The 24,492-nt window shown below is 36.7% G+C and overlaps 4 protein-coding genes across 7 annotated transcripts; 2 read left to right on the top strand and 2 right to left on the bottom strand.

Moving 5' to 3' along the window:
- Window positions 1-316: 316 nt before the first annotated feature.
- LOC132302412 (protein CHROMATIN REMODELING 19) lies at window positions 317-8,832 on the bottom strand. Of its 2 annotated transcripts, none has more exons than XM_059799252.1 (12): window positions 7,994-8,832; window positions 7,704-7,821; window positions 6,166-6,206; window positions 5,808-6,058; window positions 5,530-5,710; window positions 3,908-4,093; window positions 3,592-3,765; window positions 3,333-3,425; window positions 1,807-1,884; window positions 1,558-1,694; window positions 847-1,065; window positions 317-747 (listed from the first exon to the last, which is right to left on the bottom strand). In XM_059799252.1, exons 1-12 carry the CDS (start codon window positions 8,516-8,518, stop codon window positions 585-587), a joined length of 2,166 nt encoding a protein of 721 aa, XP_059655235.1. In that variant the 5' UTR covers window positions 8,519-8,832; the 3' UTR covers window positions 317-584. The 2 variants fall into 2 exon arrangements, with proteins under 2 accessions (XP_059655235.1, XP_059655234.1); XM_059799251.1 differs by having other exon boundaries at window positions 3,333-3,491; window positions 7,994-8,831.
- A 2,964-nt stretch (window positions 8,833-11,796) lies between these two features.
- LOC132302411 (pentatricopeptide repeat-containing protein At5g13770, chloroplastic) lies at window positions 11,797-14,790 on the bottom strand. Of its 3 annotated transcripts, XM_059799249.1 has the most exons (3): window positions 12,412-14,790; window positions 12,078-12,149; window positions 11,797-11,972 (listed from the first exon to the last, which is right to left on the bottom strand). In XM_059799249.1, exon 1 carries the CDS (start codon window positions 14,734-14,736, stop codon window positions 12,700-12,702), a length of 2,037 nt encoding a protein of 678 aa, XP_059655232.1. In that variant the 5' UTR covers window positions 14,737-14,790; the 3' UTR covers window positions 11,797-11,972; window positions 12,078-12,149; window positions 12,412-12,699. The 3 variants fall into 3 exon arrangements, with proteins under 3 accessions (XP_059655232.1, XP_059655230.1, XP_059655233.1); XM_059799247.1 differs by having other exon boundaries at window positions 11,797-12,149; XM_059799250.1 differs by lacking the exons at window positions 11,797-11,972; window positions 12,078-12,149 and having other exon boundaries at window positions 12,361-12,822; window positions 13,000-14,790.
- A 2,116-nt stretch (window positions 14,791-16,906) lies between these two features.
- LOC132304579 (uncharacterized) lies at window positions 16,907-18,284 on the top strand. Its single transcript, XM_059802334.1, has one exon. The coding sequence runs from the start codon at window positions 17,772-17,774 to the stop codon at window positions 18,282-18,284; it is 513 nt and encodes a 170-aa protein (XP_059658317.1). The 5' UTR covers window positions 16,907-17,771.
- Window positions 18,285-20,288: 2,004 nt separating this feature from the next.
- On the top strand, window positions 20,289-24,458 carry LOC132302410 (uncharacterized). The gene is made up of 4 exons (XM_059799246.1): window positions 20,289-20,351; window positions 20,524-21,060; window positions 21,986-23,204; window positions 23,397-24,458. Exons 2-4 carry the CDS (start codon window positions 20,540-20,542, stop codon window positions 23,757-23,759), a joined length of 2,103 nt encoding a protein of 700 aa, XP_059655229.1. The 5' UTR covers window positions 20,289-20,351; window positions 20,524-20,539; the 3' UTR covers window positions 23,760-24,458.
- The last annotated feature ends 34 nt before the right edge of the window (window positions 24,459-24,492 follow it).

The raw sequence follows: 24,492 nt of genomic DNA, 5'->3' as shown, positions 1-24,492 counted from the left end.
TCCTGAGAAATTTGTTCACTTGCTGCTTATGGAGAATAGCGCGGAATTGAAGCTGTTCAGTTGCTAAAGCAGCTGTATTTGAGGCTTTAGCATTTTGATTCTTGTCTACGGTGTTTGGTGCATTTTATCCTCTCTTTTTCTCGTTTGTTTTTTTCTTGCTCATCTTTTTTATACGAAGTCTGTAGTAGTGTATTCTTTTTCCTGCTGGTTTGGGTATAATTTTCTGTGGCGTTGGCCTTGATTTGTTGCCATGTTTTGTTGGCTACTTAACTGAGGTATCAAACAGTGCTTGCCTTGTTCCGGAGCAACCCAGATGAAGTTCAGAAACCATGAAAATAAAATGCATCTATTTTAAATGTCGCTTATTGAAATTCATTTTTTGTACATGAACTAGAATAATTTACGCCCACACTGCAGATACATATACCATCAATTGCAATCAAAACTTTTCTGAAATAAGCCTAACTAGTACAACAATGGCCTTTCAACTGAAAGGACAAAAGATATAACTGCTGCATGTCCCCACACTCTTCCCCCAGCCCAAAAATGTCACAAAAAAAATAATAATAATAATAACTCGGTATTTATCCCAGCAACAGTTTTGACAATATCTCTCCCATGGTCTTGTCAGACATGTCACCTCGACTGTCCACTTCTACGCCAGATTCGAGCACAGCTGCATCCAATACTAGCTTCCGTTTTGCAATCTCATAAACATTTTCATCAACCGTATCCTTGGTCACCAGCCTGCGCACAATTTTAAGCAGTTGAAGGAACCATATAACCATAAGTAATTGCAACATTAAAAGGGTAATCGGGCCAAAATAAATGTATGGGTAAAGGAACCTGTATATAGTAACTGGTTTTGTTTGGCCAATGCGATGGCAGCGATCTTCAGCTTGTCGGTCGATCTGAGGGTTAAAATCCATGTCATGTATGACAACTGTATCAGCTCCAATCAAGTTCAAACCCTGCCCTCCCGCCCTCGTGGACAGCAAGCATGCAAATATCGAAGTGTCGTTATTGAATGTATCTACTATTGTTTGTCTGTCTGCCACCTGAGTACTGGCATTACAAGAAATGTGTAAAAAATCATTATAATAACTTGAAGTGCATATTATGCAACTCGAATAAACCACTAAATATTATCTCAAGCTATTATTAACCAAATGCATAAAATGAGAAATTTACAATGGACGTAATCATAAAGAATGTTCCTCCAACAGGCCTGTGGCCTAGCAATACAAGGCTCCTACTTCCCAAAGGGAGGTCAGGGGTTCGAACCTCAGTGGAGGCAGTGTGTGTCGAGTCCCAACTAGGAAAAAAAAAAAAGATACACTAGACCCTAATAAGTGAACTCAAATAAAAAAATAAAAATAAAGAAGAAGAAGAAGAGAGAAGTATAACACAATCTTGATTGTTCACCAGGGCCACACAAAGGGGTCCAACAAATATGGATATGGATGGATATGCCAGATGACAGACGTATCTAAGTTCAAAGATGAGAATCAAGTTACAAAAAGGAGTTGCAGTCACAAAATAGAAATGCAGTGGTACCTTCCATCAAGGCGTCGGTAAGTAACCCCAATTACCTCCAAAGTCCACTCCAAGATATCAAGCATTGACGTCCATTGGCTAAAAATCAAAACACGATGCCCACCTTGCTTTAGTGAAGGGAGAAGTTTGCCTAACACCTATTATCATGGACACAGCAATTCAAAACTCTTAATGTGAGAAAAAGGTATCAAATGCTATTTACCCTTTTCAGAATTTGACTCAAGTAATGTAAATTTATTGAAAATGTACCTGACATTTTGCCGAAACCATAACATGCTCATTTGAAAGAATTCCTTTTGTACCAGTGACACCATAATAAAGTAAAAGCTGCTAAGAGGTAGTTAAAACATAAATTAGTGTCAACATAAGTAACTCGGGCATAACTGAATAAACCCCATTTAAACAATCCCAGAATATAGTACAGGTTGCCTAGGTTATACCTACTCAATACATAGATCTTCTTACAGGGTTTTAACTATGAGTACAAGGCTTGGTAACAGTAATTACAATATACCTAATTGCCAGAATACAAACCAGTATCAACCAAAAAGTAACTAATAGTACAAAATGCACAAGGATTTCAAAAGAGAATAATATATAAATGAAAAAGATATTAAAATGATCAGAGATCTCTATTTTAAAAACAAATACCAAAAAACAAACAAAACCATGTACTCACATCTAAAGGGTACTAACAGAGTCCTGGACAAGTTACATTTGTAATCAAATCCAATATATTATTGTGTCATTAAAGTAACTGAAAATTAATTTTTGCTCTCTCTATAAAAATAAAACAGTTTTCTTCTGGTTTTGTGGTTTCGTATATTAGCTCAAGTTTTTTCTGGTCATAATTATTTTTTTTTTATTTTTTTTTTTTTGATAAGTTTTTCTGGTCTTAATTTTGTCTTAGTCTCTCTTTATCCTTTGTCCTTAGATGATTTCTCAAGCTACACGATTTCTTCACTTTGTGAAGTGTCATTTTTTTTTTTCCAAATATATATATAAAAACACTTTTTTCCCCTTAAATGGCAGATTTGGAGTTCAGGTTTGCATGTGTTGCACATTGTTAAAGTCAATAGCCTCGCTATTTTATTATTTTTATTTTTATATAATTAGAACAGATAATAGCCGAACAAAGCGCACCCTATTCAACAAAAAAATTGCAATGAATTTGACGGATGACAAGTAAATTTATGAAAAGAAACAAGAATATTCACAATTCAAGTGAATTCTTTCTAAAAAATATAATGCTTTTAGGTAAATATATTATACATATTATATATGTTTTTACCTCAAAAAAATTTCTATATGTCAGAAAACCACCAAATTATGCATGCAGCCAAGCACTCTTTCCTGAGAATATCTGGAACATGCTTTTATATGTCAGAAAACCCACCAAATTATGTATGCATCCAAGAACTCTTTCCTGAGAATATCTGAAACATGCTTTTGAAGAGGAAGCGTTATAGATTTGGTTTAAGTCCAAGGAACTCGATTTCAGAAACAAAATTTGGATAATGCATTCAACCGGTTCGAGTCCAGGTTATCATTGCAGTTGCAGCAGAACAATCTACATTAATAAAATATCTCATGGTACAAAATGTATATGTACAATTTATTCTCTTGCAAATACGAGAACAAAAAAAATAAAAATACACCACTCTTCCCTGTGTTTTAGAGAAGTGTACAATTCCAGTTACTTGCATTCATTTGGACAAGCAATGCCATGCCATTAGAAGTAACAAAAAAAACAAAGAGGCACTTCAAAAAATTACCCGGTGAATGGCGAAGTCATTGTAACTCTTAAGCTCCTCAATTACTCTATCCAAGGTACATTCAAACCCAAACACACCTTGTGGATGCAGCTTCTGAGCAAAACAAACAACATCCTCATCAGAGTAGATATGCCTCACAAGTAAAGGATGATTTGCAATCTGGAACAAGGGAAAGTACAACAATCAAAACAAACATATGCATTTAGTATACACAATCAAATCTAAATCAACTGCATCAAAATGTAAAGAAAAAATGCACCTTGCGGAACTGAAAAAAGTAATTGGAAATTTGGCGCCGAGGAAGAATGCCAATAACATTATTGGAATCAATATCCAAACCCTTTGAAATACGGGCCAGAGTAACTGTACGATACTCCTCAATGGCTTCTTTATAGGCATCATCCTGTTTCTTTTCCATCTTCACAAACTCAACCTGCAGTGACATTTCCGCCCTTCAAAAGTAAATAACAAGTGAAACCAGTAAAAGAACTTCCAAATTAAGCCATAAAGTAAAAAGCTTCACAAAAACTCCATTTGATTTGGAAACTTAACCAGGGAAATAAACGTCTAATTACCCGCTGTATCTTTGGAACTAGCTGCTGCATTACATCTGATTTTAAACGCCTCAAAATAAAGGGTCCCATAATGGACTTCATACGAGCAATCAAATCCCTATCTTCTGCATTTAAATGCTTTTTCAAGTCCACATCTCCAGTTTCAAAAATATCAGGCATCATAAACTCCAGCAATGACCACAACTCCTGCAATAATAACACACTTATCAAAGAAGACATTGCAAGAGACTCAATTTTTGCAAGTCCGTTAATACCTACTTCACTTGTAAATGTCCCATGGAAAAAAAATCACTTCTAAATTTCAAACCTTTGCTTGGAAAGATTGACTTCGGATAACAAGCCTGAACAAATGTTCAATATAAGAAATTGTGATGTTGTGTCCAGAATTTTGTTTCGGCCTGTTTTTAACTTGAAAAATAGAATGGGAAAAAAAAAATTTGCCTTGTTTTTCTCTTGTGGCTCTTGACCCTGTTTAGGACACTTGTAGCCGCGTGTTTAGGGTTTGGAGAGGGAGAACACTGAAAGCCGCAAGAGAGAGAGAGAGAGAGAGCGAGCTAGGGTTTGGAAATCTCCTAATTTTCGTATAGTGAAATCTTTCGCCGGATTTTCACCGTGGATGTAGGCTTTATGCCAAACCACGTAAATCTTTGTGTGTGGTGTGTTTACTTTTCTGTTTGATTCCTGATTTGTTCTTGGTTCGTGGTATTTGTCACAACAGAAATTTTAATGGAAATCATTATATTATGTTATTCCAGCCATTGGTTAATTGACATATTTACCGTTACAGCATTTGGCTTATTTTACAGTTACGCCATTCGGTAAATGATTAAAGGCACATATGAAGCTTGGATATAAATGAAACATTAGCAATGAAACATGGAATAAACTCTACAGAAGGCATCAATCATTGCACCCTAGACCCAGGGAACATGCCTACATCACACTACTAAACAAGGTGAAGGATCATAATCCAAGATAAAGAGAATAACCTGAAAAGGCAAAGATAAGTGCATTACTAGATCAATCATGGGTGCACAATTAATGCGAGGAATTCAATAACATATTAAGGGACAACAAAGTCTGCCACATGGAACTCAAGCAGTTTCACCAGCTACCATGGTGCACAGGGCTAAAAAGGAAGAAATAAAAATGAAAAAAAATAAAAAAACTGCAGTGGCGCCTCATATTTCATAAAAATCTCATGGCAGGAACAAGAAGCTGGAAATTATTCAGAAGGTTGAAAGGAAGAATATCAAAATAATATTAATTTGACAAGCGATTCAACTGAGGTGTCATTTATATACAACTGGCCCAAAATATAAGTGTTTATGCAATGTCTTCTGTTTTATTTATTTTTAATCTGGACAACTTAGCTTCTATATATAACATTTACCCAAGACATATGAGGAATATAGGCATCATTCTCCAACAAAATATCGTCCTTCCCTCTTCATTGTAGCTATTCTTAGGTATAAACCATTAGTAGACATCCTACAAGCAACTTGGTATAATGTCCAGGCAAAGCAAGCATCATTCATGGGTTCAATACGATGCCTAATATCAGTTTTAGTAATTTATAGGAAGTGATCACTAAGAGTAAAAGGCCTTCACTGGCAGCATACATGTAGATCATTCTGTAGTGGTGTCCCCGTCAGCATCAGACGCTGTTTTGCATTCCGTGCAACAGACATTAGGTTTTTCCACCTATAGCTGTTTTTATCCTTCAAAGCATGAGCCTCATCCATAAGCACACAGCTCCACGGCAAACGTTTCAAAGTTTTGCGGTCATCTTTCTGTTGCACACTGTGGAAAGGGCACCAATGATAAACAGATATTGGCATGTAAAACAACATGAAATCAGATATACAAACACTGGCATGTAAAACATGGCAATGCAAACCTGTGTCGTTCAAAAAGTGAGTAACACACAAGAATAACATTAAATGGTGGTGGTAATCCAGCCTTGGATAAAGAGCTCAACTCTTTCGAATAAGCCGATCGCCCAGCCCCATGATATTGGAGCACAGAAAATGACGGACACCACTTTTTGAGCTCCCTTTCCCAGTTTTCCAAAACAGAAGCAGGACATACTACTAAATGGGGACCTGGATCATTGTCCAAATGATTCAGCAAGGTTAAATATGTTATAGCCTGTTCAATATGAGCAACGTCACAAACCATAATTTTCTTGTCATTTAAAAGATGAAATTTACAATCTGTATGAATACAAAGGCGAGGGAATCCAGAGACCAAACTACCTGAATGGTCTTGCCAAGACCCATCTCATCTGCCAATATTGCTGCAGGGAATAAAAAAATTTGAGGCATCAGTTACTTGTGGAGTCACACCTAGAATACAATATATTTCCCATACGATATATCAAACATCCAAGACGCAGCTTAAGACATTTTTACATGAGTAAAAAGGATAGAAAAGGTAGATATAATGGGGCAAGATAAACAGCACATATTTTATGATATGTAGTGATATTTGTTTTCTATTTTTTATTTTTTTTGGGGAGGGGCTGACTGTCAAACTCCGTATCATTACTCAAATGATAAAGGTATCCAATATTATCAATTTATATACATTAACAACACGAAGGGAAACACATCTTCTGCAGGAATGTAACATGGCATGTCTGCCAAAATAAAGAATACAATATATCTTAAAGTGCCCTTTGTCGCATGGCTACTTCAAAATTAGCAAACATATCAACGTCAAACATAACACGTTCACACCATTTTCCTAAATGTCATATATGAAGAAGAATAAGGCACTTCATAGTTCAGCCATGTCTCCACAGGCACATCTTAAATTTTGAGGATTAGATGAATCTAACACCAAGACACTGAAGGCATGTTGAAGCCCAAGCAAAAAATGAGAGGGAGTGTTTCTCAGTAAAAAGGTATGAATCTTAAGTATTCTCAAACCAACCTACAGGGGATTGATTAATTGTCTTAACAAGCCATTCAATTGCAGTAATCAATAAAAGAGGATAATCAATCACACAAATGAAGGCAGACATTTTGTGCAAAAAATATTGTGATTGGTAAATACCATGGAATCTTGTTCAATCAAGGCAATCCACTATGAGAAGAAAGTACCCATTGCCACTGATGCAGGATCTACCTCAGAATCCGTAATTGTTAATTTTTTATTTATTTAATGCAAGAACTTGTAAATAGTTCCACTCATCACCATGTGTCTAGTTACTATCTGCACTCGTACGCACGTGAAAGCAATGCAGGGGCACACAAGTGACCCAACAAGTTATAAACAAGAAATGAAAATGGAACATGATCTGATTTTTATTAGGCAACAAACATATACTAATAAAGGCACAAGGCCGCTGGCACTAGTCTCAAACTGCAAGTAGGTCGAAGAGGTCCAACATATAGAGATACAGTCTCAGCACTTACCCAACTGAGTAACTAACGAACCCCTCAACATGCAAAATTACAATTTACTTGTACTGATAGAAGGAAACATTACCCATATTTTGAGTCGTGATTCTAGAAAACTATTCATAAAAATTTAACTGTCTAACTAGTCTACCTTTGGTCTTGGTGGCTTTGGGTCTTAACTCCCAAGCCCCGAGTCAAGGTTTCAAGACTGGCAAAGAGAAGAAAGAAAAATAATTTGAATACAAAAATAATTTAAGTACATGTGTCAAGGGCAACAGAGCATAAAGCAATGTTACATGTCTGTCGCGCAGCCCATGGCAACATGCCTTTCCTACCAGTAGAGACACCAACACCCTGTGTAAGATGCTTACAAGCACGTGAAAGATTACCTCCCCCAATTCTCTTCCTATTCAAAAGAAGAAGAAAGTTGACACCAACGAGTTGGTATGGTTTGAGAACGGGCTGAAAATCCGAATCATCTGCCCCAAAAGCTGCACGTACATCCTTCTGCATTAATGGAAGTAAAACTAGAGATTAAATCAATAACCAAATGCTCTGTTTAGCATCCGTGAAAATGCAGCCAAAACAAACTAAAGTTGGGATATTTTAAAATTCCCAAAACTACAGTATTAATTTCCCCAGTATTCTCAGCAAGGAGAAAGAAAATTTGAAAATTGACCTCAGTGACCATCCTCATTGAAGAAGCTGCTTCAGTTTCAGCATACCGATGACAAGCCGGTGTGGATGAACCGTACAACTCTCTCCGTAGTTCTGCCGATATCTTTGCGCACTTGTGCAAAGCCTTTCCAACAACATCAGCCTCCTCCACAAGCTCCAGCTCCTCTTCTTCGTCCTCAAACCCTAGATCACTGTCATCCTCTGTCGATTTCACTTCAATCACTTGGGCAAAATCGTCATCGCTTTCCTCGTCAACCACAAATCTGCGGCCAGGCCGAACTTCCCTCACCCCCACACTATCATCGTAGTCTTCATCTTCCAAAGTTTGCACGCAAGTGTCGGTGATATCGACGACTGAATCGTCGTCGGTGCTGTGATCGGAGTTATTGTCGTGTTTTGTGGAGGCGGAAGCGTAGGCGAAGGATTCGATAGGAGGCGGGTTATTCGAAGTCTTGAGAACCCGCGACGGGTCGAAAGAGTGATTTTCCCATTCCTCGTCCGAGATTTCGACGAACGCGCGCTTCATTTGAATTACTAAATAATTGAAAATCTTTCTACTACTATTACTGAACCCAACCTATCTATCAATACATGTTAAAACCCTAACCCCGTAGAGAGAGAAAATGATTTGGTGGTGAAGATTCTGACCCACGAGCTTCCTTTACAAGGGTTGATGAGAACCAAATAAATGGTAATGGTGAGAAGGCCGCCATTTTCATGGAATCAATCGATTCGATTCCTGATTGCGAATGAGTCAGAGAGAATGTGTGTGTTTGTGTGTGTGAGAGACAGAGATGATAGAGAGGGAGAATCTCCAATCGGATCCAGAAAAGTTGGGTCGGTTCGGCACAAGCGAATAACCGAAAACTGTTGGTTAAGGAACGAGGCACTCACTTGCTGACCTTTTACTTTTGGCCCACTTATTTTACAAGCCCACTAAAGCTTCATTATAAAAGGCCCAAAAATAAGGCCCATAAAACTCGATAAAAATGGAGCGCTACGGAACAGCAGAGCATGGTCTCCTCGTTTCTCCGGTTCGCTCTGGGACTGGGACTGGGACTGGGACGGACGATTCTTACTTGCAGGTTTATCTTTAAAATTTTAATTACTACTACTTTAGTCTGCTTTTGTTGTTTCAGCTCGTTGTATTAATAATTTCACGCACCCCTCTTTCCACATGGAAATGTATAATCCCATTCGTTTGAAAAATATGCGATCTTTGAGAAAACTAAACTTACAGGAAGATATGTAAATATGTATGTCAATGTTTAATTATGTTGTGGAGGTAATTGCATTGAGTTATATATATATATACACACACACTAAAGTAAGGTAGACCAAAAATAATAATAATAATAATAGTCCCTCTTTATCTTTGAACTCGCCCAATAAAAAATCCTCCAATTATCATAGGAGAATAGAAGAAATCATACTTTCATTTTTCATACAATATTTTAGTTCAATTATTTGTAATGAACTAATGATCAATAAATTCAAAAGAGAATTCAGTTTTTTCTTTCTAAATTTTGTTTCGACTATACTACTACTCTCTTACATTTGCACCATTATTTTAGATTAATTTATATCTAGGAGTGATAGATTGAAGGCCTGTTATGCATGATATATTTTGAAGATATTCTATGTTTTTAAGGCTCCCCATGATTTGTAGGGTTTAGGGTTTATTGGCCTTTGTATTCAATCTTTTGCTTTTGAATTTTGTTTTGATTTTATTATATCTTTTTTCACAACCGCATCTTGCTATTATTGTAGCTTTGTTTAAACTTTATTTGTTTGAAGGCCTGTGACAAATGATATACCATCTGAGATCTTTTTAAGACCCCTTTAATGATGTGCAAGGTTTAGAGTTTCTAAGGCCTTTATATCCTTTATATTGAGTCTTTTATTTTTAAATTTTGTTACAACAGATTACATCTCTCTCACATTAACATATTGCAATTATTCTAGATTTGCTTGAATTTCATTTTCCTATGATCAATGATATACCATCTGAGATCTTTTAAGACCCCTATGAGGATATGTGTGGTGTAGGGTTTCTGAGGCCTTTATATTCGGTCTTTTCTTTCCCCAAATTTTGCTTGACTCTATTATGTCTCTAATATTCAGATATTGCAATTATATAGATTGCTTAAATTTCATTTAATCGAATGCCTGTGATGAATAATATACTATCTGAGATCTTTTTAAGACCCCTTTGAGGATATGCATGCCTTAGGGTTTTTGAAGCATTTAAATTTAGTTTTTTCTTTCTAAATTTTAACTTGACTTTATTACAAATTTCTTGCATTTGCACGGTGCCATTATTTAGATTAATTTATACGTATGACTGGTGAGCCGAAGGCCTGCAATGCATGATATTGTCTTGAGATCTTTTTTGTTTTTAATGCCCCTATGATGTGTATGATTTAGGGCTGTAGCCTTTTTCTTGAGTCTTTTGCTTTTAAATTTTATTTTGACCTTATTATATCTCTCTCACTAGTCTAGATTTACTTTAATTTCATTTGATCGAGGACCTGCAGTGAACCATACTGGCTGGGATCTTCTTCTTCTTTTTTCATTTTTTTTTTTTTTTTGGTTGTTGTTGTTGACTTGTTGGTTAGATAAATTAGTCACAAACACACGCTCCTCCACAAACGCCTTGAAGCCTCACCTCCCTACCTCCCTTTGGAGAAGAGCGGTTATACCAGCTGAGCCAATGGCTTGGTGGTAGCTGCGATCTTTTGAAGACCCCCCTATGATGATGTGTAAAATTCATGGGTAAAAAAGATGCCTTTATCATATCTCTCTCACATTCACAGATTGTAATTGTTAAAATTCATTTGATCGGAGGCTTGTGATGAATTACATGCCCAGATCATATTAAGATCATTATGATGATGTGTAAGGGTTTAGGGTTTCTGAGGCCATTGGATTCAATTTTCTCTTTCTAAATTTTGTGTTGACTCTATTACATCTCTCACATTACATATTGCCATTACATTAGATTTATTTATATTTTGATTGATTGATCTAAGGCGTTCGTGGGTGCAGAGGCTGCCGTTGTTCCAGCAGTAGTTGTGGACCTAATTCCACCTGAGCTAGCCGGTGGCTTGTTGTGTGATGGTTGTTGGATGAGGTATGGATGGAGCTGGCTTTGATTCGACGCTCATGATGCAATCAGCACATTGTCTCTTGGACGCTCATCATCTGCTTCTCAGCCTCTCTCTCTTATTTTCAGAGTTTTCAATGCAGATGATAAAAGTGTTGAGGTAGAATAGTATCTTGGACAGTCTTCTTCCATTCATAATCACATAGGTTCATCTGGTATAGCTACCTTGTTTCATGTCATTTTTATGCCCTCAGGTATTCCCGCTTAGAATTACAGGGATCACAATAAGACTCTGGCCTCATTGATGGACTCCCCTAAGAGGGTTAGGCTGGAGGTAGGTTGGGACTCAGTCTGAAAAGTGGGCCAGTCATTGGTCTTTGGGCCATGGCCGAAGATCAAGGCAGTCTGCCATGGTAACCACACCACATATTTGGGACTCCCAGCAAGAGATTGTTTCCAGAACTACTGATGGTGGCACTCTTGGGAACCCAAAGGTATGCATTCTGGTATCATTGCATTTGTTTACCTGTTTAAATGAACTACACTTCTCTGTCTCTCTCCATCTTTTTCTTTTTTCTTTTTTATTTTTGATTTTCCCATGTGTATGAAAGTACCATACAAATATAGGAGTCACACCCAGCCCACAGCAATGGGAACCCATTACTTCAGAAAATCTCAGATCCTGATGGACTAAAAGGTAGAACTAAAACTAGAAATATTCCGTCTAACAATGAAGGAGACATACTTAGTTCTGTTGAAATGAACTCGCTTCTTGCAAAATGTGAGAGGATTTGTGTTTTCGAATTATCTCCCCTCTTAGTCTGAGCTTGAGAAGTCTGTGCAACGCTAAATGAAACTGGAACATCTGAGGCAGCTACTCGTGATCATGTGTGGGATGTGATTGCAAAAAAAAACGTGGTGAAAGATGTAGGGAATAAATAAAAAAATAAAATAAATGGTATAGAATATTTCTGTCTACCTCAATAAGCTTGCATTTGAACTTGCTAGAGTACCTCTTTCATGCACCAACATGGAGATTCCCATGTAGCTTCTGATTACAGGGAAAAACAACTAGTCATGTTTGAGACAAATTCCATTTGATGTTAAGTAGTTTCCTTTGAAGCAACTATTTCATATTAATTCATGCACTGACAGTAATGTTTCAAGTAATGATAGAAAGTGGAATTATTCTGCTCTTTGTAAATGTACAAATTTGTAAATGTAGAAATGATCAGCAAGTGTTCAGGAAGGGAGAGGAAAGAAGTAAAAAGGCAAAATAAATATATAAATAGACTTTCTTTCCAACTGCATACCATGGGAAATTGGAGTTTCCAGAAATATGTGGGTTTTGCAACTACCCTGCAGTCAAGACCTCCACTGTGTGGCATTTTAAAACAATACCAAACTTCTGAATTCTCTATTTTCGTTGCTAATGAAATAGGAATACCATACAATTAATGAATAATCACATGGACATTGAGCATGATTTAGCACAGGAAATCTCTTCAGAAATGTTTCCTCTCAACTCAAAGAATCTTCCATCACTTTGTATTATAGAATACTCTTTCAGCTTTCCATCAACAGTCAAGCATGTATGTAGCTTATGTAGCTTCAAAGCTTTCATGCAACCATTTTTCTTCCATTTGAAGCCCGGCATCCCTCAGCGCATTCAAGGCTGAGCTATAAAGCCTCCCATCTAAACTAGTTCCTTCTGATTTCATATCCTGCAAGAGTTTAACCAATTCATCGATCCGACTCATCTTCGAGAAAACACCAACCATTATACCTGCCATTGCTCTATCAATCACTCCCCCATTAATCCTAAATTCATGATAAAATTTTATACAGCTCTCAAACTCCCTCGCTTTACTATAGGCACTTATGATGCTAGTATAACTAACCTTGTCAGGTACCACCTTTCTTCGCTTCATCTCCTTCCATATCTTATCCACCTGCCTCAGGTTCAAGACCCTTCCATGCATGTCCAAGAGAGAATTATAAATCCACACATTTGGCTCACACCCTTTTTGTTTCATTTTAGCCACAAGTCTCATTGCATCTCTCAGCCTACTTGTTTTTCCATACATGGCAACCATGCTAGAGTAAGCCACTACACATTTATCAAACCCTTTCTGCATCATCTCAGAGAACACTGTCTCTGCTCTGAAATTGAGCCCAAGCTGGCAATAGATATTTATGATGGAAGCATAGGACACTTGACCCGGTTGGCAGCCCTGCAAGATGAGCTCCTCATAAACTTGTGCTGCAGCTTTAAGCCCTCTCCTCTTGGAGAAGCCGTTGACAATGGCACAGAAAATGCAATCGGAAACTCTAATTTTGACACGTTTCATAGCAGCAACAACTTCAAGAGTTTTTTCCATCATCCCTTGTTCAATATACATCAGTACGAGTTTGAGAAACACAGCTGGATCCCTCAACATTTTCTTGCTCTCTGCTTCTTTGAAAAGCTGTTCGGCTACTTGTACTTGTCGAATGCTTGTAAATGAACAGATGAGTGAAGAGTAAATCAAATGATCCTCTGCAGCTGTAATACCCTTGTCTGTCATTTCTCTGAAGAATTCAAGAGCTTCAAAAGCACGCCCGGATTTGCCTAATGACTGGCATAGAATTCTGTAAGAAAGTTGAGTATAAAATGGAATGGTAGTAGTGGTGGTTGAACCTCTTACTGTGGTCGTCGTCCTACAACTAGTTTGAAATTCTTGAAACAGATGGAGAACTCTGTCACTGTTGCCAATTTTCATGTAAGCTTCCATAATTCGACAATAACAGGCAGGGTCCATCAAAATTCCAGCAGATCTCATGCTTTCATAGACTACAACCGTACTGCTATACATGTGAAGCTTATTGTAGCCTCTCATGGCGGAATCAAAGGCGGCTAAAACAGCAATATTTTGGTCCTGGGCATGACGACGAGATTCAAAGACTCGGAGTAGGGTATTTACAAGTTTGAATTTTCTAGCTCTAATGCAGCTACTGACTAATCTACAACAGGTTGAACTATCTGGAAATAAATTGAAGTGGTTAAAATCCTGGGACAATGACAAAATTGAACTCCAATCCTTTGATGTTATGAGATACCTGATGAGATGATTGAAGGTTGATTTGTGAGGTGTAAAGTTGGGCAGCTTCTGCTTTGCTTGCTGGTAGTATTGGTAGGCGAGTTGTTGGGTTTGGGGATCTTTAGATAAAGTGCATATGAGAGCGTTCAAGTTATCATCAGAATATTCTTTTTCGGGTATTGTTCTGAAATGATGGCCATACTCATCTTTTGGGTCTGATAATTCGATGAGGGATGGATGATTGGTACTACTGCTGCTGAATGATGCTGGTGGTGGTGGTGGATTAATTTCCAAGATTTTTGGGGATGGACAGGAGGAGGAGGAGGATGATGATTTGGCGGCCGTGACAAGTAGTAGTCGAGATTTGGAGGAGAGAAACCTGCTTTTGCATGCTGAATTAGAAGATGAACTGCTGGTGGTGGTGGTGGTGGTGGTGAAGATACTAGTAGTCGACCACGACGGCTTGTAGCAGTAGTAGGACTGCTGTTCTCTTCTGCAATTGTTTATCCAAGCTGCTGCTGCTGATGACCACTGATCTGAAGAACTGGTAATGGCCATTGGAGATGGATCAATTCTCAAAGGATGGGGGTGAGAACCGTGAATTGTGATTGTTCGGCTATATTATATAATCCACACCTCCCCTTATCGCTACTAGATTTTGCCATGCATGTGGACCTTCATCAGCCACTGATTGAGTGATACGTGGCAGATTATCCTGTAAAATTGAATTGTACCCATAACACGGTGACAAAATTTTAGTAACTCCTAAATACGTCAATCTTGTTCCGGTTTTTGTTTGCATATTAAGATGTAATTAGTTGAATTTATATGGTCCCACAGCATATAATAATTTTTAAACACCAATACTAATAAAAAAAATTATTTACGAAATACATACCAAAACAAGCAATTGAGATTGAAAATGAAAACTAAATCAAATTACACTGGGATTTTGTGGAATTATCGGGTGACCACTCAAATATTAAGAAGTGAAAATGAGAAATTGAAAAACTCAAGCAAGATTGAAAATGAAAACTAAATTAAATTACAAGGGTTTTGTGAAATTATCAGGTGACCACTCAAATATTAAGAACTGAAAATGAGAAATTGAAAAACTCGAGCAATTCCAAGAGACAAGCAATTGAGATTGAAAATGAAAACTAAATCAAATTACAAGGGTGATTTTTGTGGAATTATCATGTGATCACTCAAATTTGAACCCAACGGAGGAGCCCGAATTGGATTCCGCCCTTAAATCCACCTAAGGAATATGAAGAACGAACAAGTGTGATAATTGAATTATTTTCACTTTCATTAATCATTAGTATTCAAAGCAACTTTTAGAAAATTTTAATAATCATTTCTTATAAGGTGCTTAGCATGTTCATTTTACTAGTAGTCTAGGGCTAATACAAATTTCAATGAGACCCCTTTTGATGAATTTAAGTGGAGTCCAAACAAAATGACAACGAAGAGTTTTAGTCTACCAGGAAGATGAAAAGATGTCGTCCTTGGGAACATAAAAATTCTCTCATTTTTTTAGCTTAATAAATTGCACAAGAAAAAAGGCTCTCGCAATCATCATTAGTGTTTGATATCTCTTTTCTTTCATCCAAAATTTCATCATTGGATGGTTAGGTTCTGATTGTCATTTCACTTTAGGATGCTCTCTTACAGTTAAAAAGCTTAAAACTACGTAAATAGACTTAATGGGATACATTTGTTGTGAATACTTCTACTGTCATCTCTCTGCCCTTTCATTTCCTTGGTCCATGAGAATCACAACCCAGAAACCGATTAATCTCTCTCCGTCTCTCTGTGTTCTCTCTCTCTTTCTCTCAATATCATTAATTATTTGTAGCACTATTTGAAAATAAAATGATGTTTCAAAGTTGTCATTATTGAGCATAACCAGTTGACGACAGAGAAGAGAGTGAAAAATGATGAAGAGAACAGCAGTGCCAGGAAACCTGTGTTTAACTGATTTGTTGTTTTCATGGTCCCTTGAAGACATCTTCAATGAGAACCTCTATATAAACAAGGTTAGTCTTTTTACTCCATGCTTCAAACACCATCACTTTCTTGTCCAATTCTATTAGTACTATCTTAATGATTTCTTTTTTGTTATATATGGTATTACATATAGTTCATTGATTCTTTGCAGTCTAATAAAGAATACATAAAATCAAATACAACTGTTGATGCTTAACTAATTACTTTAGAAAAACCAGTTATTGATTATGGCTTAACGGAAATGGGCCCTTTTAGGCTAAATTAAAGCTTAATTGAATCAAGTGTAGCAATGAATATGCTCGAGATAATGTGAGTACTAGACTGCATTAATAACTGACGGATTATCCTAGTTTAGTGAAACCTATTGTAAGAACCTTTTGAATGAATTAAAAAAACACGCGCGCACACAATTTATTTGTGTTCATCTGCAACCCCTCCTTGATGTTTATACTCATCTGTTGAGTTGTAGTTTCATTTGGTAGGTAAATTGCACACACCCGTTTGTCCCATTGCGGACTCAAACCCTGAACCTTCCATTTGGAAGGAGGAGGGGATGCCACTTGGGTTAAACCCTTGGTTCATTTGTGCACTCTAGTGTATACTATTCTTCTTATATGTTATTGCTATATTCGTACCAATTGTTGTGGACTTCATTTCATAAGGGTACTTAAATTGAAATAAGTTTGCATTCCATTGTTGCTAGGCTGAAAGAATTCCAGAATCATTTGAGTCAGTGAGGCATTATCTGAGGTCATTTGTTTCCCCTTTACTGGAAGAAACTCGAGCAGAACTATCTTCATCAATGGGCGCAATATCCAGTGCACCTTTTGCTGAAGCGATCTCTGTAAAAGAGTCCAAGCCATATGGAAAACTATTATATGATGTTAAGGTTGATTATTGGCGAAACATATCTAATAATCACGGCAAGGAGCCTTATAGAGCATTGCTTGAGATGTTTTTGTTTTTACCGAATCAAAACTGGAAACCATTTCTGATTTGCAACGTGAGGGGAGGCGATGGATTTTGGGTAACATCACTAATATATCAGGGGATGATGAAGGTAGAAACAATCCAACTCTATTTAAAGTCAAAACATCTAATGGCCTTGGAGTGAAGGATGGAATGAAGAAAATTTTGTATGTAACCTTCTTGATGAACATGACTACTTCGGAAAGAATATGGAATGCATTGCACATGCTTGGGAATCTGGAGGTTATTAAGAAAGTTTCGTGCACCGACTCTGAGGCAAGAATTGTGCCGAATTTTATTGCACTTCTTTTGTTGTCTCTAATTTTATTTTTCAAGCTAGTCAAAGAGATCTACATAAGAAAGGACTTGGGCGCAGTTTGTGGATTTGTATTTATTACTGATCGATGTGGTGATTTGAATATCATTTCATAATTTATTATATTTGTTTTTCTTTTTTGTTGTTTTCATGATTTGATTATGGTTAACAGGTTGAAGAAATTTGTACTCATTGTCCTGTAGAAGAAAGGAATGAAATATGGGCAGAAAATTTTGGTTTATCATCTAAGCTGAATGAGTCCCAATACAGGGCAGTGGTTGCTTCTATTCGTAAGATGCAGTGTAACCACAAGTCTTTTGATGAACTTATTTGGGGGGCTCCAGGAACAGGGAAGACTAGAATGCTCAGCGTATTACTGTGGACACTCCTACAATTGAAATGTAGGACCCTAGCCTGCGCACCAACAAATGTAGCAATTACAGAAGTGGCATCTCGAGTCCTTAAGCTGGAGAAGGAGTCATTTGAAACAGCTGATGGAAGGGATGTTACATTTTGCTGCTTGGGAAATATTCTCCTATTTGGTAAAAAGAACCAAATCAAAGTTGGTTCCAGCATCGAAGAGATATATCTGGATTATCGTGTTGAAAAGCTTGCTGAGTGCTTCGGACCATTAAATGGTTGGAAGCATTGCTTCAATTCCATGATAGAATTTCTTGAAGGGTGTGTATCACAGTACCAAAATTTCTGTCTTAATGAAAAGATTAATGATAAAGAACCCATCAACAGAAATGGCAATGTCAAGGTGGAGCATAATTCGTTCCTTGAGTTTATGAAACACTGCTTCTGAGGAACTGATGGAGCTTTTCTCTCAACCAAAATTAGCGGATGCTGCTTTACAGTCCCTTTTCAGATTCTTGCACTGTATTGTACAGGAGAAGAATTGAGTGCCTTTGTGCTTTAAGAACTCTTCGGCATTCACTTGATGAGCTTAACCTTCCGAATACTGTGAACAGACGTTCGATAGTGCAGTTCTGTTTCCAAATGGCTTCCTTAATTCTCTGTACAGTTTCCAGTTCTTACAAACTGCATTCAGTGTCTATGGAGCCACTGCATTTGTTGGTTATTGATGAAGCTTCCCAGTGAAAGAGTGTGAATCAGTAATACCCCTAAAGCTCCCAGGTATAAGGCATGCTATTCTCATTGGTGATCAGTGCCAGTTACCAGCAATGGTTAGGAGCAATGTAAGCAATTATTTCTTGTTCTTTTGATATTGACTATGGAGTAGCAAGAGTTTCTTCTCATTTTTATTTTATTTGTTGTTGTTGTTGTTTACAGTTTGGTTCAAATATGTTCTGAACTCCGCTTTTGTAGGTTTCTGATGAAGCTGGCTTCGGAAGAAGCCTGTTTGAGAGGTTGAGCACATTGTGTCATTCAAAGCACCTTCTGAATATGCAATACCGAATGCATCCAACAATAAGTTCTTTCCCCAACTCAAAATTCTACCAGAACCAGATCAAAGACGCACCCTGTGTCGAGAGTGAAAGCTATACAAAATGCTATCTACCAGGGCCAATGTTTGGCCCCTATTCTTTCATAAATATTTCTGGTGGAAAAGAAATAGTTGATGTTGGAGGTAGCCGGAAAAATATGGTCGAGGTAGCTATTGTAGTAAAAATAGTGCAGATGCTCTACAAAGGTAAACACTACAGTCAATGTTTGTTTATTGGTTCTATATTGCACTTAATAATTTTATTTCATCTAATTATAATACGTATTGATTCAACAAATCTTGATTTATTCCTACATTATGAACAGCTTTCAATACCTCAAAAGAAAAGGTTAGCATTGGAGTAGTATCTCCCTATGCTGCTCAAGTTTCAGCAATTCAACAGAAACTTGGACAAAAATATGAAAACAATGGTAGCTTTACTGTGAAAGTCAAGTCAATTGATGGATTTCAGGGTGGGGAGGAGGACATTATAATATTATCAACTGTAAGATCTACTAGTGGTAGATCAATTGGGTTCATCTCTAGTTCTCATAGAACTAATGTTGCTTTAACAAGAGCGAGGTATGGCTTCAATTTGGATTTTAAAAAAATTGGTTTTTATAATTTATTTTTAGTTATATAATTTTATCAGTTTACTGGCTTGTTGATGCTCATTCAGGCACAGTCTATGGATTTTGGGAAATGAAAGAACACTAACTAATAGTCGATCAATCTGGGAAGAACTAGTCTGCAACGCTAAGATTCGTAACTGTTTATTTGATACTGGTGAGGATAAGGATTTTTCAAAAGTCATATTGGAGGTCAAGAAAGATCTTGATCAACTTGATGATTTGCTTAGTGGGGATAGCTTGTTGTTCAAAAGTGCTAGGTGGAAGGTACATGGCCTGCTGTAGTTTATTTATTTATTACTTTTCTTTAACAATTTATCCACAGTAAATCAAATTTTATGTATGTTTTCGATTCTGTATATTTTACACATACACTTACAAATCCTGATTACTGTTCTTTTCTTTCTTTCTTTTTTATTGTCTTCTTTCTCCTTTGTCCCTTAGATTGTTTTTAGTGACAACTTCAGAAAATCATTTGTAAAGATAAGATCATCTGAGACGAAGAATTTAGCTCTACTCCTTTTATCAAAGCTTTCTAGTGGCTGGCGACCAAAGAGGAGCAATTCAGACATCGTTTGTGAATGTTCATCTCACACTGTGAAACAATTCAGGGTTGAACAACTCTATGTTGTTTGCTCAATTGACATAGTTAAGGAATCACAGTACATCCAAGTCTTGAATGTTTGGGACGTACTGCCTTTAGAGGATATTCAGAAGTTGGTTAAACGTTTGGATGGCATATTTCGAATGTACACAGACGATTACCTCAACCGTTGCAAGATCAAATGCAATGAGGGTACGCACAATTTTCTCTATTCTAGCTTATCTGAATTATATTGTATTTACTTTTTTATATGCGTAGTCAGAATCAGTGAATCTTCACCTTCTATAGGTAGATTGAACATTGATTTAATAATTTCTGTAGTATGATTAGTACTGTAATTAATAGTATATATAATGGAGTGTAGGGATTTGGAAGTTCCAATGAGTTGGCTACCCTCTCATGAAATTGTTCAATTTAAGGATCTCAGTAACTGTAATAAAGTGAAAGATTCAGATTCTGATACTTTTGACGGAGAACGACATGCCGAGGATTCAAAGGTGAATGAAAGTTTGCTACTAATGAAGTTCTATTCCTTGTCAACTGATTTTGTCAGCCACTTGCTCTCTGGTTGCGATGGCAGAGAACTTGGTCTTCCCTTTGAGCTAACAGAGAAAGAAAAGGAGATCATTCTTTATAAGAGAAGCACCTTCATACTTGGAAGGTCAGGCACAGGGAAAACTACTGTTTTGACCATGAAATTATTTCAGAATGAGCAACTATATCATATAGTATCAGAAGGATTTCATGAAGTTAGAAGCAATCCTTCTACCAGCTTTAGTTGGAGACATGAGGTTCTTGAGAATGACACAGAGACTAAGGAGGCTGTCTTGCATCAGATTTTTGTTACAGTTAGTCCAAGACTGTGTCATGTGGTCAAACAGCTCGTGTCTCAGTTGAAAAGGTTAGAATAAAATAATGTTTTTTAAACCACTCTCTGTTTGCTTAGCTTTTTTTATCATGGTGGTCTTGTTAAAATATGAGTGCTTCAGATTGTTAAAACGTATTTTTGTATGGAATACATGTAGAGTAATGGAACCACAAAAAATGTCTCCAAGGATTTCCCTATCTTCAGTACTTAGATGGAAATAAAAGTAAACTGTATTTAAGGAATTATATGAATAAAATTTTTTTAAAAATAATTCTACTCTATGTGATCCATTTTGGAAAGACACCTGATCATGTGTATCAGAGTTTCAATATATCTGGTATCTTGAAAAAATGAGACATGATAGCATGGAATAAGTATAAGAAAGTCTCAGTGGAATTGGTTGTATGTCTGTGGCAATATATTGACCACTGTGTAAAATCAATTTTTTAATTTATTTTTTTATTTATTTCTTGTGTGATTTTATGAAATGTTCTTTAATTATTCAGTATTTATAATATATGTTTTAATTGCCTTTTTCTTTTAAAAAAAATGAAAACTTCAATTGTATCTTATTGCATTTGCGCAATCCATATTGGTACGTACATAATCTTGTGAAGCAGATATTATGGAAGTAGCTCGAGTATTTTTTGCTGTTGTGGCAAATTCTATTTTTTCCAAGTCATAAGGTTTTCCTTATGTAATGCTAGCCTTAATACTATATATTTTATAGTGGTAACAACATGCATTTATTTACCAATGGGCCATTAGACCCTCCCTCAAAGGGGAGGTCATAGCGGGCAATTTGTGAAATGTGTGTGTGAGTACTTACCTTATCAAAAAACCAATATATATATATATATATATATATATATATATATATATATATATGCATTCATGCATTGCCTGCATAAAAGCTTTTGCTTTATCTAATTATATATAGGTTTTGATAAATGTCCAGCTTTGTATGTGGCGGTAATTCTTCAACCAACAGCAATTCCCTCTTTGAGGATGGTATTGATCATGATTTGGCACAGTTCATAGATATTCCGGATTCTTTTGTTGATCTTCCATCTAAGTGGTATCCTCTTGTCATAACGTTTCATAAGTTCTTGATGATGCTCGATGGTACAGTTGGTACTTCATACTTCGAGAGATTCCCTGATGCAAGGCAATGGTATCATGGGAAAAGTACTGATCATAAATCGAGATCGGTTTCCTTAGAAACTTTTATCAGGACAAGGGAGGTTAATTATGACAGATTTAGTTCATATTACTGGCCTCATTTCAACATCGAGCTAACAAAGAAACTTAATCCTTCCTCAGTTTTCACTGAGATAATGTCTGCTATAAAAGGTGGTTTACGAGCAGCAGGGGTGGCCACTGATGGGAATTTGTGTCGGGAGGTATACATTTTACTATCCGAGGATCGGGCCTCCACCTTAAGCAAACAGAAGAGGGAGAAAATCTATGATATCTTCCTGAAATATAAGAAAGAAAAGGTAGCAAATGGTGATTTTGACTTTCCAGACTTGGTGAATGATCTTCATCGGCGACTTAAAAAGAACAGATATGAGGGTGATGGGATAGATTTTGTATACATCGATGAAGTACAGGATCTTTCCATGAGACAAATTGCTCTATTCAAATATATCTGCAAAAATGTTGACGATGGCTTTGTTTTTGCTGGTGATAGGGCTCAAACTATAGCAAGGGGCATTGATTTTAGGTTTGAAGATATACGATGTCTGTTCTACCAAGAGTTTGTATTGGGATCAAGAAATGATGTAACTGATGTAAGAAAAATGAAAGGTCAAATCTCAGACATTTTTCATTTGAGCCAGAACTTTCGCACCCATTCTGGAGTTCTAAAGTTGGCACAGAGTGTAGTGGAGCTTATTTACCACTTCTTTCCTTTATCTATTGACATTTTGAAACCTGAAACTAGTCTTTTGCTAGGAGAAGCCCCCGTTTTGCTTCAATTCAGTAATAATGAAAATGCAATTAAAAATATATTTCAGAATGGTGAAAATGGAAATGTATGTGGGGATGCTTACAGCTTCGGAGCAGAGCAAGTTATATTAGTTCGGGATGATTGCTTGAGGAAGGAAATTTGTCAGCATATTGGGAAGAAAGCTCTTGTTCTGACAATTTTGGAGTGCAAGGGCCTTGAATTTCAGGTGATTTGTGGTTTTTATCTGTTAGTTCAGTTATGCATGTGTAGTTAGCTTCTAGTCTTATTTTGAGTGGATTGTGTCGGTTTTTAATTTACTGTAATACCTTTACTCACTGTTAGGCCTTTATGAGATTGAATGTCACTAATGTTGATCTGATACTAGCTGTACAATTATTCTCATTCTATTTTATTGCAGGATGTACTGTTGTACAACTTTTTCAGCTCTTCCCCGTTTAGAAATCAATGGAGAGTGATATATGAATATATGAAGCAACAAGATCTGCTCAACTCTGCTTCTCCTCAGTCCTTTCCGAGTTTCAGTCTGGAAAAGCACGATGTCTTGTGCTCTGAACTGAAGCAGTTATATGTGGCAATCACTCGTACGAAGCAAAGATTATGGGTTTTTGAGAATGATGAGGTGTATTTCAAACCAATGTTCGACTATTGGAAAAAGCTGCGCCTTGTCCAAGTAAGACAACTGGATGATTCATTTGCTAAGGAAATGCAAGTTGCCAGCAGCCAGGAGGATTGGAGATCCTGGGGGATCAAGGCCTGTTAAATCTTTCCATGAACTTATATAAATATTATTATATCTGGTGCTTTGTGTACTTGATTCAAGCAATTTTTGATAGGTGGTGGTTGTTATTATTATTATTTTATTATTACTGCCAAAAGAAACACAGATGCCTACGTAGAAGTAACTTATCAGATGTGTAAGATATTATCTGATAAATATCTAGCACTTTAAGCTCATGGCATGCCGAATCAATGCTTTTTAGATACTCTAGGACATGTGATTGTCATACCTCAGAAAATGTTTTATCCTTTCTATTAAATGTGTGATTTTTTTTTTTATGTATATTGCCCCTATCCTTTCTGTAAGTGTTCTAATTTTGTATTGTCCCTGTCCTGTGCATGTCCATACATAACAGTTTGCTTATTATCTTTCTTTTACATTTTTCAGCAAGTTTAAATTTTTTTCCACGATTTACACTTTTTACTACTGCAGCTCTTTCATTAACATAATTATAACATGGCAATGACGTGCTTCCAAAGAGTGGGAGATGCATATTGGGAAAGATTGGCCAAGGCAACTCGGCTTCAAGTAACTGCTGACTGTATGAGTGGTCCAAATCCTGAAATTTCGTGCGTTTACCTTAGAGAGGCTGCTGAAATTTTTTACTTAATTGGCAAGGCAGAATTAGCTGCACAATGTTTTTTTAAGTTAAATGAGTATGAAAGAGCTGGTATGTTTTTCCTTTCCCTTTTTGTTATATATATATATATATATA

This window comes from Cornus florida, unplaced genomic scaffold (assembly GCF_030987335.1).
Source record: "Cornus florida cultivar Cherokee Brave unplaced genomic scaffold, ASM3098733v1 CherokeeBrave_3.0.0_Hap2_Chr04, whole genome shotgun sequence".
NCBI classification, from domain to species: Eukaryota; Viridiplantae; Streptophyta; class Magnoliopsida; order Cornales; family Cornaceae; genus Cornus; species Cornus florida.
The sequence above is the reverse complement of the archived record's forward strand: the minus strand, read 5'-3'. Positions and strand labels throughout refer to the sequence as shown.

Coding starts and splice junctions, on each gene's coding strand:
- LOC132302412 (XM_059799251.1), bottom strand. CDS start 8,518: ATGAAGCGCGCGTTCGTCGAAATCTCGGACGAGGAATGGGAAAATCAC. Junction 6,207..7,703: donor TAGGAAGAGAATTGGGGGAG/GTAATCTTTCAC, acceptor TATTCCCTGCAG/CAATATTGGCAGATGAGATG. Junction 5,711..5,807: donor TCACTTTTTGAACGACACAG/GTTTGCATTGCC, acceptor CCCTTTCCACAG/TGTGCAACAGAAAGATGACC.
- LOC132304579 (XM_059802334.1), top strand. CDS start 17,772: ATGCAGTGTAACCACAAGTCTTTTGATGAACTTATTTGGGGGGCTCCA.
- LOC132302411 (XM_059799247.1), bottom strand. CDS start 14,736: ATGGCCATTACCAGTTCTTCAGATCAGTGGTCATCAGCAGCAGCAGCT.
- LOC132302410 (XM_059799246.1), top strand. CDS start 20,540: ATGAGTTGGCTACCCTCTCATGAAATTGTTCAATTTAAGGATCTCAGT. Junction 21,061..21,985: donor CTCGTGTCTCAGTTGAAAAG/GTTAGAATAAAA, acceptor ATAAATGTCCAG/CTTTGTATGTGGCGGTAATT. Junction 23,205..23,396: donor GCAAGGGCCTTGAATTTCAG/GTGATTTGTGGT, acceptor ATTTTATTGCAG/GATGTACTGTTGTACAACTT.